This window comes from Microtus ochrogaster, chromosome 8, assembly GCF_000317375.1.
Source record: "Microtus ochrogaster isolate Prairie Vole_2 chromosome 8, MicOch1.0, whole genome shotgun sequence".
Classification (NCBI taxonomy): domain Eukaryota; kingdom Metazoa; phylum Chordata; class Mammalia; order Rodentia; family Cricetidae; genus Microtus; species Microtus ochrogaster.
The window spans coordinates 11,432,134-11,453,294 of record NC_022015.1 but is presented as its reverse complement, the minus strand read 5'-3'; the positions used below and the strand labels follow the sequence as shown (position 1 = coordinate 11,453,294).

The following is a 21,161-nucleotide window of genomic DNA, read 5'->3' as shown; positions in this document are numbered from 1 at the left end:
CCAGAGGGCGCTCCAATAGGGAGCTCACAGGTAGCGTGTCCCCCCTTAAGGAGGAAGAGGACCAGCTCTGCCTCCCACCAACCAGACCCTTCCAGATAACTGCCCCCCCCCATACAGTCAGAAAGAAGCACCAAACTCTGACATAATAGTTGTAGGTGGGGAGAGATGACAATGGGTAACGACTTAAAACTCTACGTTAGCATCTGGAACAGTCTTTAGTATTCTATACTGGCAAAAGTAAACAAATGATGAAGCAACCACCGTGCTTGGAGAGTTGTGCACCGCCCCCTGGGAGTCCTTCCGTAGGACAGACTTTAGGTGTCATGCTCTTCTACCAGTCTCAATGCTCTGCTTGCTGGAAGAGCTGAAACTGTCGACAGTGGGCTGGGCCCTTCTTCACCCTGCCTACAGCCCCAGAGCGCTCCGCTCTTCTGATTTTTAGGACCTTCTTCTTTGTCAGTACCCAGCTCTTGTGTGGAGCTGGGACATGGAAAGAGTTGGTAGGAGGTGAACAAAAAGACCGGATTCCATCAAAAGGGCGGATCCCAGTGTCCTCAAGGCCTCCTCCTGCCCATAGCTCCCATGTCTTTTCCCCTCCAGCTCCCTTATGTAGCAGACAGGCTCTTGCAGTGGGCTGAGCAAAGGAAGCCGAAATGAAGCAGGCGGGCATTTTCTGACCATGCTGTGTGCAGCCTATTGGGCATCCCAGGCCTCACTACCCCTGACGGGCGAGGGCTTCAGTTCCCTTGCCTTTGCCCCTCTACGGTGATCCTCACACATTCACTCTCTCCCGCTTGCTTACCGGAACCTGCGCAGAACTGTATCACTTGCTTTTGGCAGATCAGGAAACTGAGGATCTGATGGGCAGCGTATTCTTTGTGAGAAGAGAACTGGACGTATCACCTTCAGCTCTGAAGGTGAGCGACTTTCCCACAAGACCCCATCGGCTTCCTTTTAGGTAAGGCGACACCATATGCCCTGCCCATATGGGGCTTTTTGGGCTTCCTCTTTTCATGATCAATTATCTTGATCTATTTTGACTTTGGCATTTCTCAAACTCTGGCTCGGATGGCTTACCTTTGTTTCACTTCCTGGTGAAATTGTTTTACACTGTTTACTTTCTTTTTCAGGGCTACAGATGGGGAGTGGGGGCTTGGTCCATGATGTGTTTGTGTGTGTGTGTGTGTGTGTGTGTGTGTGTGTAGCAGGGGGTATTCAAGCGCTGACTATTTCTCAAAACCCTCAACATTTTTAAAAAGGAAAGGAATATTAAATCATCAAAACAACCTTCTATCTCAACTCCAGTTTTGAAGTGCCACAAACAAGTGAAATTAAATCCTTATGAAAACACAAGTTGTTAGCTTTGCTAAATCCTGTTAGGTCATAGTTTGCTGCCAAGTATTTGAAACTAGTTTTGCTACAAGGGAGAACATATTTTCACTAGATTTGTTGCCATGGTAGCGCTGCACGAACAGGCAACTTTCAAATCTCAGAAAGTTACACCAACGTAGCGTTTCCTTCCTCCGGTCAGCAGCTTCTGGGCAGGGAGCAGCTATGGTCTCTCTTCTGCTTTATCAAGTCTTTGGTTGGGAGTAGCTCTCTAGTGCAACTTTATTAATGGCACAGGTGGTTGCAGATAGGTGAGACCAGGATGACACAAGTGATAAGGACTGTGCTCAGCTTCAGGGCCCCAGGAACTCTGCAATCTTCCCTTGGAGTGAAGGGGGCGTTGATAATTGCAGAATAACAATAGACTTTGCCATTGACACCTAGAGATGGCAGAGTGGAGCTTTCTAGTGGACTCTAGGAAGATGATTTTGGTTTAGCCATAACTCCTGCCCTTGTGCTGGGCTCACAGCCATCCCCCACCCCAGAACCCACTCTGTAAAGCAGTCTGGCATCGCCTGCCTCTGCCTCCTGAGTGCTGGAATTAAAGGCATGCTCCACCACCGCCCAGCACGCACAGCAATTCTAAACAGGCTTCTGCAGAGAAGGGACAGGAGAAGGGACCGACTGTTGGGTAGAACACATGAGAGTTTGCCACATCGCTCGAGCCCCTGCTTCCTTCGTAGGTTACAACCCTGAATCTTTAACTTCTCTCTCGCTCCTTTTCCTCATTCACGTTTATTGAAAGTATAGACAGAGTTAGTTGTGTCTACCCTTTCATGTGCCACTGCTCAGCAAACAGCTATCAGTGTTCTGACCCACGCGCTGAACTGAATGTTGGTGTGGGGAGGAGACAAGTGCGCGAATATTCTGCCACCGATGTAATGGGCCCTTTTCAGTTCTTGCTGTGGCGGTTCTTGGCGGTGCTGTTAGACTGTTTTAGGATTGTTCCCTTCCCTCTTTCTGATTCTGCACTGGCCTTTTGTCTCCTTTGTGTTCATGGGCTCTCCTTCCTCTTTGGAACCCTTACGTATTATGTCTCTTCAAGAACTTGCCCTCGGTAACCTGCCGTTCCCTTCCTTCCACATGTACCTTCCCCCATCTCAACAATCTCCTGGATTGAAAATTACCTACCCTACATTCAAAGTCCCGATTTCTCTCTGAGCTCCAACTTAAGTTCCTGACCAATTCTTCAGTGCTATATATTGATACTAAATATACTAGACATTAATATTTAGCAACTAGTACTGTTAACCTGAATGAGCAAGGCCACTGAGTGAAACAATATTCCCACCGCTAAACCTGCCTTTCTCAGTAAGTGTGAGACCATAGGCCCCAGTCTGTGGGGTTGAAATCCCAGAAGTATCCCCCTCCCTCAAACACTGTCATTAATTCAACAAATCCCACAAAGAAGAGGTTTCTCTAAGCCCCTCCCAATTCCCTTTTACAATTTCTCCTTTAGCACACCTCCCACTCAGCGGCCAAGGTAGTCATCTAAAAAGGCATAGTTGACTCAGGCTTTGCCCCGTGTTAGCTGTTTTCATGGTGTTATTTTTTAGAATAAGTCCAAATCCTTAACATGTGATATGATGGCCTCCTCTGCCATTGGGCAAGTCGGCCACGGTTCTTAGACCGCAGAGTCTCCAACGAGGTGATTCTCCTTCCCTGGGGGACATTATGTGTTAGTTCTCTCAATATGTGCTGGCAGCAAGTCTGTGGAGAAGACACCGGGCTTGGGCTCTGCTGTCCTATGAGTCCTTCATGTTGAAAACGTGAATGTGCTCTTGAGAGGAGGTAGAACCCGGAGATGGCCTAGTGGGGCATCTTTGGTCATTGGGGGCACACTCACAGTAGGGGGGAGGCTCTGGCTGTCCCTTCTTCCCTTTCTGCTGGCTTGCGAGGCAAGGTGAGACATTTTGCTCTGTAATGTAAGCTTGCATAGGCGGGAGGTGCTGCCTCACGGCAGGACTGAAACAGCAAGTCCAGCCCACCATGGGCTGAGAATCCTGAAACTCTGTGTCCAAACTAAGCTTTTCTCTACAGAAGTTGATTAATGCAGAGTCTCCATTGTAGAAAAGAAACTGAATGCACCTTGAATCACACTTGTGTGATGGTGTGAAGCAGGGAAACTTCACACCTTCAACACAAAAGCAAGTGCTTTACCCCTGAAGCTCCTCTGGAGCCAAAGAGAGGGCTTGTCCTCACTGCTTGCTGACACCAGGCATTTCTAGGGGGGAAAAAACTAATTTTAAGAAGATTCATTTACTCTATTTTATCTGTATGGATGTTTTGCTTGCTTGAATGTCGGTGCTCCATATACACACTTGATACCTGAGGAGGTAAAACTTCAAATAAAGGAATCAGAGTTATGATCGGGTGTGAGCCACCATTGGGTCGAGAAGCAAGCCTAGGGCCTCTGAGAGAGCAGCCAGTGCTCTCAACTGCAGAGTCATCTCTCCAGCCCCAATAGGAAGGGTTTGCTGGTGTGAATTTTTCCAGCATTTTGGGGAGCTATTAGAATGCTGTGTGCTCTCCCCCACAGTAGAGTTCATTGTCTGTCCTAGCAGGGGAAGAAGCCCCATTCCTTATATGTGTGTGTGGGGGGGGATATGAAAGTATATTATCACCCGGAGTGTCAGGGCTGCTTGCACAGGGGAATTAATTGTCTGCCTGTTGGTTGTACTGTCCATTGAAGTAGCATTAGGAGAGAGATATATATGGTTGCTAAAATAACATGCTCCAAATTCAACATGTACAGAAATTCAACAGTGGGCACCAGGCTCCATTTTCCCATAGACTCCATGACCTCTCTTAGCAATTGTTTGAACTGTTGCTCTCACAGTCTGTTTACAGGCCTCCACTCTTATTGGACTAAATACATCAGTAATGGAAAAGCAAATTAAATTCTTGGTCTGTGTGGCTATCAAAGTGACAACCTAAAAATAGGTTGGATGATGGCCTACCTCAGAAAAAAACTGGGACAAAGCGATCACTTGACAACATCTGGAGATGTTCCTTAAATAATTTAGGCAAGAATGTCGTAATCAAGAGACTGTAACTCAGAGTCATAATGAATCATAGTAAGTTAAGCCATTAAGGCCAGCCTTTCATCTCCCCTCTCTCTGTGACATTCCCTCTGTCTACTTCAGCTCTTTGAGTACTCGAGTCTCTCCTTAGGTGATGTCACTACCTCAGTGATGTAAGCTGGCTGTGCATCCCCCGAGGCCGGGCTGTTGACAAGTGGAATAAGTCTCCCTAAGCACAGAATTGGACGTTATTGCCTTAGCACAGGGCTACGCTGGGGAAGGAGTGCAGTTTTATAATGTGCCTTTGGCTTCTGTGACTCCCATGAAGAGGTAGAATTTCTGTCCCTTCCTCTAGAATCTGGGACAATATCAGTGAATGGCGGCCTCTCTGGCCTTTGAGGGTAGGTGGAAATTTGATCTTGTGTAGGTGTGTGCAGGTGTGTGTGCCAACCAGAAGAGAACCTCTGGCATTGTTCCTCAGGTGCTAGCCACCTGAGAGGGACAAGGCACCGCAGTGGCTAGGGACCTAAGTAAGTTAGGTTGGCTGGTCCTTCAGTCCTAGGGATCTGTCTGTCTTTTCCAGAGATAGGATTATTAACACGTAGAGTTTTATTTTATGGGGTGTCTAGGGATTGAACTAAGGCCCCCATTCTTGCAATTTCTCAGTTGAGCAACAATCCTACCATGATTTAATCTTAATTACCTATGTAGGTATGACATCTGAGACAACCACGTTGTGAGGAAATTCTGGCCACATAAAAGGTCTCTTCTTTGTTATTCCTTTCCACTCAGGTTCCACGTGAGTGAAACCTTCTAGACAGGCTGGACACTGTTGGGCAACTGGAATACCAGAAGCTTCTTTTTCACAGTTCTGGAGTCTATGAAGTCCACGAGGAAGTGGGTAAATTATCTGGCTGTCAAGACTTTTGTGCTATGCAGACACCTGCTTCCTTGCTGTGTCTCACAGGATTGGGAGAGAATGATCCCCCCCCCATTTCTTATAAAGCTGCTAATCCCACCACTCCCTCGTGATCCACCTTCATGACCTCCTCTTATCCAGGATAAGAAGGTTCAGTACAAATATAGTCAACATATGAATTGGGGGGGGGGCAACATATTCCCATCCATCAAATTCTCTCAACTCCTAAATCCTTCAACTGTAGGTCCTCAATGTATTGGAGCACTAACATTAAAACAACAACAACAACAACAACAACAACAAAAAACCTCACTGTTCCATTATTTTTTTATACTCCAAGCCCACAGAATTTATAAGCATAACGAAATTGCTGCATTAATCTGCATTCCCTTAAGTTAATTTGTTATGACCTAATGCACACTCATGACAGGTTGTGTTCTTGTGCATGGTCGGAGCGGGCGTGGCTGATGCACCTGCTTTTGAAAAGGTGCTGTCAGGGCACTACAGGGAGAGAACAGAAGAACAGAGGATGAGGGGGTCAAGCGCCATCATATGCTGGAAAAGATAATACGAAACCCAATGAGGCTCAATTAAAATAATATTTATGAGAGACCTAGACCAGGGCTCATTTCCAACTCTTACTGGCTAACTCGTAGATTATTTTTTTATCCTTGCTAATGTCATCTTTATAACATTTCAGGACATGACAATCACTGTGAAACCTGAGTAAACAGCACGAGCCCCTAGCTTTTCTTTAACGCAAACATCTGGAGTATTGGGTTTTCACACTTTCATAGGGATAGAGAGTTTGTGTGAGTGTGTGTGTGTGTGTGTGTGTGTGTGTGTGATGTGTGGGGGTTGACAGAAAAGGGGAGTTAGTTTTAGTTTTGACTGACACAGACTGTAAAAGCCAAACAGACATACTGGTGAGCTAAGGGATGATAAGACCTTCTACAGAACCTGTCCCTGTGTTTCCCCTCTGTGAAACTTCAGATGATGGCTCTAGTCAAAGAGTGCTAGTGGCTAGCTCCTGGAAAATGTTTGGTAAGCAGTGTTCTTTCACTGTCACTGAGTGTTCTTCAGAGGAGGCACTGGCTCTTGAGAACCTTCGCCTCCATCTCCTGATTGCCCAGTTCCAAGAAGACTCATTTACCCTTGATCTTCAGGTTACAGGTGACACTCCCACCACCTCAACATCCCCTTGCACCTGTAGAGCTGCTGGTCAGGTAACTATAGTAACCGAGCCATTTACATCATCTGTCAGTCCTCTATGGTTTCCCCAGTCCATAAGCCGCTACAACTCCTCTCCTTCCTACCCAAAGAATGGCCGCAGAGTTTTATTTGGAAACAATTTTAATATTGATTTTAGGAAGAGTAGATACAGTAAGAAATGTGAGCCACAGGGAGTGGCATGTTGGGAGGTGCAGAAGCTGAGCCTGCAGATGCCACACGTATGAAGCAGATGGCCTGTGACTTGTGTAGAACCATGCCTTTGTGCATGCCTTTGTTGTGTAAGTGGCATTTCCTCCTCCTTGGACATGATACTCCTAAGGATTGAAGCAACCTGGGCAGACTTTGGTGTCCTGCCCATAGTCTCCTCTTCTCCTAATTTCCCTCCAGTTCCTTCTCTTCTCTTTTCTCCCCCTCTTCATCCTGCTTTTCCCTTTCTTCCTTCCTCCCTTCCTGCTCGCTCTCATTTATAATTGCTTTTCCTTGTTGTTTTAGATTTTTCTCACTTGGGATTTTTGGTTTTTTTTTTCTGCAAATCTCTCATTCCCTCTTTCTTCTTTTAGCATCCCACATGCCATTGTTCTGTGTTAATAACTCCACAAAAATCACAAACACGCCTCTGTATGAGTCATCTTTTGTCTTCGTAGGAAGACTGAGAAGTCACAGGAAAGAATGGGAAGACAGAACCCCAGTGAGGGCCTTGGGAGTCTCACTGGGCCTGGCCTTGTCTTGATGTTTTCCATTCCTCAGTTCGGAGCTTTGCTCGATTGATTTTCCCTGTGATGGTCTTGGGCAGGTTCGAGACGAACTCCACCTGGTGTGAGAAATCAGATCAGCGTGGGTTGACCTCAGTGGCATTGGATTTATTTTTTTTTGAGGAATTGCTGTAAGCATCAGCTCTTAAGGCTGGAGGGTCTAGATACATAAGGGGAAAGTATGGAGATGCTCTAACGTCAGCTCTGTCTGCTAGAAGCCTCAGAAGGTCTCTGGACACCAGGGCAGGAAGAAGATGGCTAGCCCAGAACAGGGAGGACCAGAGCACTGGACTTTATATGTAATCTTGACAAGAGAAGCAGTAAAATGAACATGGTGTGGCCCAGAGGCAGACACCTGAACTTCCATAACAAGCTCTGTAGGCTTCAGTTCCTACTCAAGTCAACTTTGGAAGGTCCCTGGACAACTTTAAGACTCAATTTAACTATCAACTACACTAAGGGACGATAATATCTTTAGGTTGTTGTGGCGATATTAAGAGGTTGTTCATGGAGTGGACACGCATGAATGGCAGCTGTGGCCATTCATCTGAGCTAGAAGAGACATCTGAAATAGACATCTAACTGGAGACCTGGTTTTGAATTTTGTCTCAGGTCTTCTGTGTGGTTGGCCAACCTACACAGTCTCGCTAATGTCAGCGTTCTCTCGTTTGAAGTGAAGGACCCACTCGGATATTCCCGACTATTAATCTGTAGATGTTGACAGTTCATTGAGACTTCCACTTAAGTGACTCCACTGGCTATGACATTAATGAGATGGGTTGTCTGCAGAGCTAATGAAAGGTGTTCACTGGGATTCTGGTAAAGAAAACCTATATTCTTGGCAGCTGCTGAGTGAATGCTTCCATAAGAATTGTTGAGAAAGGAATTTGCTCAAAGCACATTAGGAGGGAGCAGAGGCTGAAAAACCTGTGGGCAGAATACATAAGCATAGTCCCAGCCATTCGGTTAGTCCGTCTTCATCCATGGCTTGGATTCAGTCGGCTTCAATTACCTGTGGTCAACTGCAACCTAAAACAGACGATGTATAATCTAGAAATAAATAATTTGTAAATTTAAGTGAATTTTTAACATTAGGTTGTTCTAATTGGTTTATTTTATCACCTTTGTTGTTAATTTCTTATCGCCTTTGAATTTTAAACTGTATTTGTCAGAGGTATTCATATATGATGGTTAATCTTGTCAGCCTAATTTGATTGACAAGAGCCTAGGAGGTTAGCTAAGAGCATCTCATGGGGATGACTAGGGATGGGTTTCCAGAGATGATTAGACCATGAAAGCTCTGTGTTAATGAATGCTTTAGCCCGTTGATGATTCCACACACAGTGGTGTTATTAGGAGGTGGTGAACCCTGGAATCTGGGGCCTAGAGGAGATCACAGGGAAAGACTGTCTCTGGAGTTATATATTGGCCTCGGCCCCTCTTGTGTTTGCTCTTTGCTTACTTTCTGTGTGAGGGGCAGCCTCTTCCTCCACAGGCTGACACTACCATGTGTTCCGCCTCAGGCTGGGGCCTGGAATCAACAAAGCTGAGGGCTAAGAAGGGGAATCGTTGAAACCAACTTAAGTTCTTCCTTGTATGAGGCTTTTTCCAGGCATTTTGGTCATGGTTTGAGAAAAGTGGCTGATACAGTATACATAGGGGGAAAAGCTCGCAGTTCACAAGAAGTTTGCTACTACTGACCTGCCCAAAGTCATTCTTGTCTAGCTAGCTCTACCCGCCCACTCCCACCCCTTAGTGACCATACCCTGTCCAGCTGAACGTTTCCCTGCAGCTGCACTTGGAGGACCACTCTCTTACAACTTTAAAACAATCATTTTTTTTAAATGTCCTTTCTAAGTCCTGCTTGCCTCTGGCATGATGTGATTATGGTTTTTGGCTTTATAACTCCACCCTGTGGCAGAAGCCTGCTCTTGATCTCTGGCCTATAAAGTCCTGGTGGTCTGTAACTTTCTTATTTGTGGTGATTTCTTATCCACTATTTAGAAGGGACAGTGATATTGTTTCTGAGTGATTTAGCATTTGAAGGGTAAACTGTTGTAAAATATCTACCGTTTGGTACCTGGAAGACATAAGGAGTGGAAGAAGGCCACAGGGAAGAGTTCAGTTTGATGCCAAGAAGAAAGCTACCCTGTTTACCGTCAACAAGAAATAGAGGAGGTGGCTGGTAGGGAGGGCACTGCAGGGGAAAGAACCTGCTGCCTTAGGGACTCTAGAGGACAAGAACAGGGCCAGTACTTGAGTGATACACTCACTGTGTGTGTGGTGTGACTGGGTCCCCTTTCTTGGTCTTACAAAATGTCCAGTAGCGATCCAAAATCCCTCACATATGGCATGACTGGATATCTTGCTTCTTCTTTAAAAATTAAAAATAAAACCATTCATTTTTGTTATATGCTTATGGATGTTTTGCCTGCATGTTTTATCTTTGTGCCGTGTGCATGCATTACCAGCAGAGGCCAGAAGAGGGCTGAAACTGGAGTTACAGCCTTGTAACTTACAGTAAACAGCCTTGTGGATTTTGGGACTCCAGTAAAGAATCCCTGGAAGGGCAGCTAGTACTCTTTACTGCTGAGGAATCTCTCCAGCCCCGTGGAACTTCTTTAAAACAACACTCATTAAATGTTTACTCTGTTCCAGCCACTCTTCTACATGTCCAGTGCTTAAAATCTTAACCGCTCCGCCCCCGAATCTAGAGAGGACATCTAGTTCTCTATTAACTCAAACCAACCTACAACAGATCAGAGTCCCACGCTAGTTCCCAGGCTGTTTCAACAAAGTGGCAGACTCCCCAGTTGCCTTTGTCTATCCCCTCTCTCTTATATACAATAAAAACCTCCTAGATTAATCAGGGAGGCACCATGTCGGTGGTTTCTTTAGCAATAAAGAAACCCCTCACATACAGAAGGGAAAATCAACATCTTCCGACTTCTTTTACAGATGAGGAATCTCGGGATCAGAGAGGCTCTTGGGCAACTAGCAGAAGTGGATTTTGACCCACAGTGTGACTCCTGAGACTGTGTGGTGCTGCCCCCTTTCGGTTTGAGGATGAAAGTCTGGTTGTGGGCTCTGATACTCACTGCGTCCCTTTGCAGGAATGGAGGACAGGACATAGCGCCCCACCGACCTTTTTCTAGTACCTTTCGCCAGATTGTTGTCTTGCTAGGGTCATGGCCCTTCCCATAGCAGCGCGCATTCACGCCTGTTCTACATGGGGTTATAACGGCCCTTTCCAGCTCCTCACTCCAACTCAGCACATTTCTGAAGTGACCTCTGAACTTCCCGTGGGGAGGTCCAGGTTCCAGCTGAGACCAAAACTCAATGCGCTTTCACTATGCCCTTCTCCCGCCCCCCTTCCTGCTTCCTTTCTCCAGAGGTACATGTCCAACGCTTTCTTAAAACCCTTGCATATGAGCGTCCCTCCCTGGGGTCCGCTCTTAGAGTGCCCACCTATGACAATTAGCCTGTGGTAAGCCACTGGGCATACAGGATACCTAAGAATTTAGTTGGCTCTAAGTCTAACATGGTTCCTCTCACGTTCCAGCCCAGCCTCAAAATATTTTTCCCCATTCTCTGGGACAAACTCCTGTTTTGTGCAAATTCCAGCATTGGGGTTGCTGTGGTTCGGACATGAAGTATCTCCTAAAGAAGTTCATGTGTTGAAGGCTCATACAGGGTTCAGAGGAGGAATGTAAGGGTGTGATGGGCTCATTGGCCTCCTCAATGGATTAATTCACTGGTGAGTTCAGAACCTGGTGGCATCGTTGGGAGGTGGTGGACTCTTTGGGGTGGGCATTCTGTCATGGGTTATCTCGTCCCGAGTCCCTTTCTCTGTTGGTCTGCTTCTTGACTGCCGTGAGGCGGACAGCTTCCCTCTCCCATGCCCTCTCACCATGGCCCTTCCTACGAATGGAGTCAGCAGACCAGGGATTGCAACTTCTGAAACCATGAACCCAAAGTACCTACTTCCTCCTTGAAGTGTTACTTGGGCTCTTTGTCTCAGGGATGCAAAGCTGAGCAGCCCCCGTCTTCCTGCCCTAGCAGTGCACTTGTCTTAGCGCCCAGAGTGAAAGTCCCTGGCAGGCCTCTGTGGTCCCTTTCCTCTATCACTCCTGCCTGCCGTCCCTTTATTCTGCCATTGCCAGAAGGAATATTTCCATTTTCCTAGGAGAACCCCCTATTCCTCACTCAGACCACATTTGGGGTGTAAGGAAGAACTCTCCCATCCTTCCTCCACACTTTCTGCAAGGATGACCACATGACTCAGAACTGACCAGTCAGGATATCCCGTTGTCCTAGTTCCATAGAATGGTTTAATAATAGGTACCTAAATTAGTCCAGCAAGAAGCAACTTCAAGACCTTCATTGGTCTTTGGGGGACATGCCTGCAATGTCTTTCCTTTAGTTTGCCAAACTGCTAAGACTGTATACTTGGAGAAGATGGCACCTCAGAGAAAGAGAGAGCATTTCAACAAATGAAGCCGACCCAGAAGGCAAGTGAAGAAACGAAATAGAAATCTCTGACCTCATTGTCCATGCCTGGGACTCACCATGACGAAGGTCGTGCCCACTCACGGACTTGCCAATTATACAAGCAGCAAATTTAAGTTCTATTTCTGTCATTGCAACCGAAAGCTGTACAGTCCTGAATATTTTTACAAAGCCCCACTCTGCAGAGTGAACTCCTATGAAAGCATTTGGCTCCTAATTCAGAGCGAGTTGAAGGTTGTGGCCACTCTTCAGGCACTAAGATAGTTGCTGGGTGGTTTGGGGGGAATTTCTGGTCACTGCAAGGAAGACTTTTAAGTCAGAGGCCTTGTTTTCATGCCAAAGAAGAGACATATAATAGGCGTTCTTCTGCAAGCACAGGGGACACGGCTGGTGAAGGCCTTACCTTCCTGGGGTACTTGTAGGGCGCTGTCACTGACTTCACGTGCTGCTGCAGCAACTTGGTGAGCTGGTCTGGGTCATGGGACAGGAACTCAGGGGCAAGGACCACAAATGCCTTTACCACCTGCAGCAAGGATGGAACCCAAGTGGGATCAGAATCCTTATTCATCTCTTGGGATGAAGCAAAATCAGTATCAAGACGGCCACCACTGCCACAACAAAATGCCTGCATCCACTCAAACGTCTGGGCCAAAGGAAGGGAAAATATTGGAAGCGGGTGAGAACAGCCAATGGTCCAACTTGTCCTCCAGGGACTTATCTTTCGGAAGGAGACGTGAGGATAAGAGACACCAGGCTCATCTCATTCACCTGTGATAGTAAGGACTCCCCGGGGAAAAGGAGCTGCAGAGAGGAAGGACAGGAAAGCCAAGACTGGGGGCCTCTAACTTTAAATGGTTTGTTCAATCTTTTCAAACTTCAGTTTACCCATCTGTAGGGTGGGATGAAGTTTTCACATTTAATTCATGGGAGGTAAAATAAAACCGTCTGCTACTCAAAGCTCAGCGGAACGCCCTCTTTCGCTCTCCCAGTGGCTGTTGTTATTTTACGGGCCACGCGGTCTATATCTGTCAGTCACACGGCATCACCAAGCTTGTGCTATGAAGAAGTGCGCTGGGACCCGCATCCACTCACCCATCTTAAGCCCTCTCCACACACGCAGTGAGCTCTGCACAGTCCTGTCACCTCAGTGTTACAGGGTCCTCCTCCTGCCTCATGCCATGGTTCAAGGGCTGCATCTTCTAGACCAAGTCCTCCCCTACTCTTGTCAAGAAACACATCCTTACAGCTGACTGTATGCTGTGGTGCTATGTCTGGTCCCCAGCACTTTGCAAATATCTACCACATTTCATGCTCATGACAATCCCTCATCTTACAAATGTGGAAACTGAGGAAAACAGTGCGTAAGCAGCTTGGTGAAGGTCATCCTGCTCATTGGCAGGACAATCAATATTTGAACCCAAGCTGCCCAGCCTATGAATCTGTGTCCTTGATCACCATACAACACTGTCTCTGTGCTTCCCAACGGCACTGTCACCTCTCCTCTGGAAGGGTCCGGGCTGCTGACCACAGCTGTCTCGGCCACGGCAGGGTGCTCCATCAATGCGTTCTCTACCTCTGATGGTCCAATACGGTACCTGCGAAAGTACATCCTTCAGAGGAGGCAGGACGCCCAACCTCGAGGACTGAGAGTCAGGCAGAACAAAACCCAAGCTCACCCGTCCTGGTCCAGAAACAATGCTCACCCGCTGGAATTAATGATATCGTCTGTCCGCGCTAGGAAGTAGAAATACCCTTCTGGGTCCTTGATTCCCCGGTCTCCCAGGAGCCAAAAGTCTCCTCGAATATTGGCCTCTGTCTTCTTGGGATTGTTCTAGAGAAAAAGAAACAAAAAGCTACTGTGTCTGCAAAGTCTAAGACCCCTGACCCCTGGCCCAGTACTTCTGTGAATAGCTACTTTATTTGGTTCGGTTTACCACGTGAGCAGCTCTATGTTGTGTGGTGAACCTGTCGCAAATTTACTGATCTTAGATCCCCCAGTCAACTTGAATCTTCTCATTTTGTCCAGTCCTTCCAGTCTCTCACTACTACCCTGAATCTAATCTTATAGTTAACACTGATGTATTCATTGGTCCATTTATATTCTAGGGTGTCCCCCCTGTATGTTCTCTTTTCTCTTCCCCAGACAGTATAACCCCTGGTCACTGCACAATACCACCCAAGGTTATTGAGTCCATTTGGCATTTCTCCCTGGCTCTCTCATTATAAGAGAAAGGGCTAGAGATTGGCCAGCAGGATTCTGAAGCCTCAGCCAGTGTTCACACTTCTGCCATGGCTGGGCACCTCCATTAAGCTGAGTCACAAACACATGGGTAATAGGGAGACTTGAGGGCTACCTGTTGTCTGGACATTTTTATAGCTTACTCTGGTATGGGAGCATGGGTTTTAAGCTGATGTCCAGTTATAAGGTTAGAATTCTTCACCTACCTCCTCATTGGGGATGTCAAGGGATGTTCAAGGGGTTTGTCTGAAGCTAAACTGCCATTCTAAGTTATAGAACTGAGCCAGATTTCATGACCACAGATTTCTTGTAGTCACCATGCAGCTTCGGCTGGCAGTACCAACATGGCCTTAAATATATCTGCCAATGCCACTGCATCTGTTTCCTGTGTATTTGATGGGGACACCCATGTCCTAGCTCCTTTGCTAGCACGTGAGAACACATGAGGAAAGCATGTGGGCCGTGTTTGGGGAAGAGTGCGATGTAGCTGTGTCCTGGTTGCAGCGCCTCAGTTTCCCCGTGGAGATGATAGTTTGGACCTGTCATGGTTTCTTTATTTACTACACGTGTATGTAGCACGGTCCTAAGTGCTTAATAAATACCATTGCCTTTGCATTCCTAATGTGATACCATATGATACCCAACTCACCAATGAGGAAGTGAGGCAGGGGGATAGATAACTTGCTCCCCATCATCCAGCAAATACCAGAGTAGTGTTTGAATTTAAGCAAGCTGGCTCTAAAAATTTTACATGGTGTCTAAGGACATTAAATATGTTAAAGGTGTATCAGGAGTTTTAAGAGTGCTGCCTTTGTAGTATATACTCAATAATCCTTCCTAATGCGGCCACCCTTTAATACAGTTCCTCATGTTGTGACCACCCCCAACCACAAAATTATTTTCATTGTTACTCCATAACTATAATTTTGCTCCTGTTACAAATCATAATAAAAAACAAGTGTGTTTTCTGATGGTCTTAGATGACTCCCATGAGAGGGCCATTTGATATCAAAAGGGGTCATGACCCACAGGTTGAGAACTGCTACAATAAACAATAGGAAGAACATCATTGTTGATGAGCTCACTTATCCTGGGTACAAGCCTTCGCCACATCTCCAGAAGGTGTGTGTTCGAGGTTGTCTCTGACCTATTCCCAAGATTTGTAGCTTTGACTTGAGCCTATAATCTCTGGTTTCACCATCCCTACACGGTAAGAGAGCCTGTCCTACTCAGATTCTGTCTGTGAGTGCTTTCGGGAGGTCTGAACCCTAGATGCTGTCAGTGCTACTGTGATTCTCGCCATGGAGTTGCCCAGCATGGCTCTAAAGCTCCACAGTGCCTTAAAGTCTGGGTCCAGGCTTTGTGGAGAGAGCAAGGAGCATGCTCAGAGGCAATACAACCATGGGCACATTGTAGAAGGTTTTATTGTTACAAAGGCTTATGGGCAAAGGTGAGGTTTTTTTTTGTGATTTCTTAGTACTTGGCTGAGGATGGTGAGAGAGAATGGCCAGGCTTCAGCTTCTCCCTTCATAAAGTGCTCATTCTTTTTGCTCCTAATTTAGCATTATTGTTAGTTTACACAGAATTAGGTGTCATTTTAAAGTGCCCATTCTTGAATCTGAGAACTCTGACTCTCACCAATACCTCTTGAGGGGTCTCTACAACATTTGGCATCCCTCATCCTATGTGGTTCATCTCATCCTTATGGGGAAACAGAGGGAGAGCATAGGTCCTCACCACGTATCCAGAGAAGATGCCTACTGGCCGGATAGGCTTCACCCTGATGGCTATGTCTCCTTCCTTGCCAGGGGGCAAAACGTTTCCATGTTCATCTATGACCTGAAGGAAGAGGAAGATTGGATGGATGACCCATTGAAGAGAAGCTACTCGAACAGCGGTGTGACGGCAGAGTTGGCAAGGGGAGACCGTTTTGCTCTCAACAGGAATCAGAAATCAAGAGGAGCCAAGAGGTTTAGGCTCGGATTCCTGGTGCACCTGCCTGAGTTTGTGCCAGCCAAGCCTTTCAATATACTGGGCCAGAGGAACCTAGGCAGGTGCCGTTGGCTCTAAGAACTCAGGAGAAAACACCTATTATCATCGAGAGACTCCTCACTTGCAGACCTAGAGACTGAAAATCAAATGCTGTTCTGCTACCTTGCCCACTGACTTCAGCTATGAGGCACTATGCTCGGATGCTGGCCTCTGTAAAACAGAAGTGCTTATGGTGAATGAAATAGAATACTAAAAATCATTTCTGCATAGTTACCACAGCCAATTACATGAGAGATCATCACATATGATTCTGAATTAGACATAAGTTGTTATACTTATAATAAACAGAATTCTACATGTACTCATAGACCCATAAACATAAATTCAAGTTCTTAGAATTCAGCCAAAATCAATAAAAAGAGAAAACACTTTAGCTACAGTACAGTCACTGTAATGCTAACAAAAATGAGTGTCATCCACTGATATACAACAGAGAGTGGTGAAGTTCATTGTCTCATCGGTCACTGGGCTCTGTGCTGCAATGGGTACCTACTGACCCAGAAGGAAATGTGCTGGGTTGTCAAACTAGAAACCCGAGTCACAAAATATTATACCAAGCCACTTCTATTTTTCTTTCAAAATCACATTTAGTGATGCAACTCTCCAGGCAATTTTCTAGATGAGCACAGTGGCTCCTGTTTTCTCCTCCCCATCCTTCCCTTTGCTCTCCCTCTCCCACTGCCACAAAAACTAAAACTAAAAACGATTCATTCATTCATTCGTTCGTTCGTTCGTTCGTGTGTGTGTGTGTGTGTGTGTGTGTGTGTGTGTGTATGTTTGTGTAGGTTGTGGTTTGTCCTCTCTTCCAACATGTGAGTTTCAGGGAATCAAACTCTAACACACTGAGCCAGTACACTGGCTCTCCTCCTCCTTTTAAAATAATATCTTAGGGCTGGAGAGATGGCTCAGTGGTTAAGAGCACTGTCTGCTCTTCCAGAGGTCCTGAGTTCAATTCCCAGCAATCACATGGTGGCTCCAAACCATCTGTAATGAGATCTGGCGCCCTCCTCTGGTGTGTGGGTGTACATGGAGGCAGAAAGTTGTATATATAATAAATAAATATAAAAAATAAAATAATATCTTAATATATCAATATTATTTTTAAGTTTAAGCTTGTTATTTTTGGGAACTTCATACATCAATATTTTATTTACATCATTTCCATCCCCTTCCTCCACTCCTTATTTGTCCCTTTTCTCTCCTCTCAAATTTATGATATTTTCTTCTTTAATTACTGTTACATACATACATCTGTAATAACCACACATACACACACACACACATACACACACACCATGCTGAGTGCATTTACTGTTGCTCAGGTATGCTTGTGCTAAGGGCTTGACTGTTTGGGATTGAAGACCCAATTAGGAAGCTTGTCCCTGGAAAACTCTCACTCTCCGTAGCCACTAAGGGCTTCTACTTTTTCAGGCAGGTGCGAAGTCTTGTGAAACCTCCCCATTCACTTAGGGCAAGGTCATTATGCAGGCTTTGTCTTGGCAACTGTGTTGTTGAGATTGCCTGGGAGCAGCTTCTGCTGTCGTCTCTAGAAGATAACTATCTCACAGCATGAACCCTGGTATCCTGGTGCTTGGTTTTCCCGACCCTTTTCCACGATGTTCCCTCAGCCTTAGGTGTGGGGTCTCACTAAAGATGTAGCAGTTGGGGTTGGTTGCCTCACTGCCAGTTGGTCTCTTTGTTTGGATAACTTGTGGATCTCTGTAGTGGTCTCTGTCTACTGCACAGTGTGCGTGTGTAGGGGGGATAAGTTAGGCTTTTCTGTGGGTAGAAGGATAAGTACGTGGAACGTAGTTAGAAATTATATTAGTTTAGGGAAATGGCAGTAGTGGGTTATCCTTTAGAATCCATGTCCTCTCCAGTCATAGGTTTATAGTGCCGGGCACGAATTTCCTCCTGTAGAGCAGGCTGTATATCAAATTTTGTTATCTCTAAGACAAAACTGCCATGATTGCACCATTGGGGATCTCTTTCTGGGACAGTACTTGTTATTAGACTTATAGCTGAGTAGAACTATTGATTGTTTCTCTCCTTGGTCAGCTTGCATGGCACTTTTCAATACTGGGTGAGCGAGGCCTCAGGAAGAATTTCAGGCCAGCTCCAGTCAATTTCTCCAAGTCTAGTGCCCAAAGTGTGTGGTGTCTTCATCAATAGGCTCGTATTTTCAGGTCCCAGAGGGCAACCAAGGGCAATAGCAATAGCCTCGTTTGTTTGGGAATCTCTCAGAGCCATACCCCTAGTCAACAACTCCAAGGGAGAATTCCCATGCCTGGCATTAGGGTTTTGTGTTTTGTTAATCTTTGACTCTTGAGGGAAGCATTAGTACCCATGTTGTATAACTTCATTGAAACTGTATATTTACACAAACACACACACACACACACAAACACACACACACACACACACACACACACACCTCTACATATATATTCATTATATATGCTCTTAAATAAACATAAAATAATATGCTTCCCTTTGGCTTTTTCAAATATCCTTAGTGTTATTTTTTCTCTTCATGTTCACGCCCCTCTCTGTAATACCCTTCACTCTCCTCTCCAGCCTCACCAGTTAAAGTCTCTCCATTTTTCTCATTTTCCCTCCATATCACTCGTTTTACTACCTCCCCTTCCATCATTTCTTCTACTCTACTCTCTCCCCAATCTCTTCCTACTTTCTCGGTTTCTATCGTTACCCCATGTTATGTACACAAACCTAAAGATTTATAGCTGGGTAAGACTCAAAGAGATAGTGGAGAGGGTGCTTGAACTGGCCTTCCCCTGTAATCAGATTGATGGGTGCCCTAACTGTCATCATAGAACCTACATCCAGAAACTGAGGGAAGCAGATGCAGAGAGCCACAGCTGAGCCCTGGGCGGAGCTCCCAGAATCCAGTCACAAAGAGGGAGGAGCAATAATATGTACAAAGGGGTTAAGACCATGATGGGGATATCCACAGAGACAGCTGACCCGAGCTAGTGGGAGCTCACTGACTCTGGACTGACAGCTGGGGAACCTGCACAGGACCAAACTAGGTCCTCTGAATGTGGGTGACAGTTGTGTGACTTGGGAAGTTTGTGGGGTCACTGGCAGTGGAACCAGGATTTATCCCTAGTCCATGAGCTGGCTTTTTGGAGCCCATTCCCTGTAGAAGGATACCTTGCTCAGTCCAGATACAGGAAGGAGGGTTTTGGTCCTGCCTCAAGGTGATGCGACAGACTTTGGTGACTCCCCATGGGAGGCCTCACCTTCACTGAATGGGGTGTAGGGTGGGAGGAAGGTGGGAGGAGAAGAAGGAGGGGAGGGAGAGGAAACTGGAATTTGTATGTATAATAAAAAATACTGTTTTTAAATAAAAAAGTAAATTTTAAAAAAGATTTGCAGCTGGAATCCTGAAATAAGAAAGAACACACAACATTTGTCTTTCTGAGTCTGGGTTATCTCATTCAGCGTATTTTGTATCTATTCACCTGCAAAGCTCGTGAGTTCATTTTTTTTTACAACTGATTGTATCCCATACATAAAATGTATGCACTCAGTGTATATGTAACACATTGTGTGTGTGTGTGTGTGTGTGTGTGTGTATGTGTGTGTGTTAGATTTTCATTTTCCATTCACCAGCAGAAGAACATTTAGGTTGTTTCTATTTCCTGGCTGTGGTGAACAGAGCAGCAATGAACATGGCTGAACAGCATCTTTGGAGTAGGATGTCAAGTCCTTCAGGCATGTGCCAAGACGTGGTATAGCTGGGGCACAAGGCTGATCTACCTTTAGCTTTCTGTGAACTATCCGCATTGATGTACCAACTGAATACACCATTTCCCTATTTACTAACATCGAACAGGAGCTCCTCTTTCCTCATGTGCTCAACAGCATTTGGTGTTAGTTCTTTCCTTGGTCTTAGCCACTCTTACCAGGGTGAGATGACATCTCAAAGTAGATTTAGTTTTACATTTCCCTAATTGCTAAGGGTGATGAATACTTTTAAATATTTCTTAGCCATTTTTATATTTTCTTTTGAGAATTCTCTGTTCAAACCCACAACCCATTTTTGAAGTGGGTCATTTGCTTTCTTGGCCTTTTGTTTCTGGAGTTCTTCGGATATTCTGAGTAGTATTCCTCTATCGTGTGTGTAGCTGGCCAAGAGTCTCTCCCACTCTCTAAGCACCATCTCCACTTGGCTGGTTGTTTCTTTCGCTGTGCAGAAGCCTTTTGGTTTTGTGAGGTCCCATTTGTCAGTTCTTGGCCTTAATCCCTGCATAAGTGGAATCTTATTCGGAGAGTCCTTTCCTGCATCTTTACCTCTTGGCCACTGCCTAGGCTTTCTTCCAGCGGTTTCAGAATTTTAGGGTTCACATCGAGTTCTTTCATCTACTTTATTTTGGGGTCTAGTGCAATAGTCTACCTGTGGGTACCGGGTTTCCCCAGCACCATTTACTGATTGCTGTCTTTCCTCCATTGCATATTTTTGACATCTTTGTCAAAGAGAAGATGGCTACAATTACATGCACTTATGTTTGAATTAATTTATTCCATTCATCTGCACATCTGTTTTTATGCTGATGCATGCTTCTCATTACTGTAGCTCTGCAATATAACCTGGAATTTGGTATGGTAATCCCTCCAGTGCTGTTCTTTTTGCTTGGGGTAGCTTGTACTATCTGGAGTATTTTTTTCTTTTTTTTACTTCCATATGAGTTTTAGGACTTTTTTTTTTCTGTGAAGAGTATCATGGGGGTTTTAAGCAGAATTTCACTGAATCTGTGAATTGTTTTCAATAGATGGTCATTTTCACAATATTAATTCTACCAATCTATAAACATAGGAAGTCTTCCCCTCTTCTAGTGCCTTCCTCAATTTCTTTCTTCAGAGAGTTAAAGTTTTCACTGTGAGAGACTTTCATTTTCCTCGTTAGGTTGATTTCTAGGTATATCCTTGAGGGTAGTGTGAATGAGAGTGTACCCATGGTCTCCTTCTCAGATGTTAGATGTTGGTGTATAGAAAATTACTCATGTTTGCAAGTTTATTTC

At 45.4% G+C, this 21,161-nt stretch overlaps 1 protein-coding gene across 1 annotated transcript in view; it reads right to left on the bottom strand.

Moving 5' to 3' along the window:
- Positions 1-7,177: 7,177 nt before the first annotated feature.
- Positions 7,178-21,161, bottom strand: part of Acsm2b (acyl-CoA synthetase medium chain family member 2B) — a 30,880-nt gene continuing 16,896 nt past the window's right edge. The window contains exons 9-13 of the mRNA XM_005351070.1: positions 15,802-15,903; positions 13,529-13,656; positions 13,321-13,420; positions 12,229-12,348; positions 7,178-7,375 (exon numbers count right to left, since the gene is read on the bottom strand). Of these exons, the coding sequence (XP_005351127.1) occupies positions 7,271-7,375; positions 12,229-12,348; positions 13,321-13,420; positions 13,529-13,656; positions 15,802-15,903 (555 nt within the window). The 3' untranslated portion in view covers positions 7,178-7,270. The remainder of the gene's footprint in view (positions 7,376-12,228; positions 12,349-13,320; positions 13,421-13,528; positions 13,657-15,801; positions 15,904-21,161) is intronic.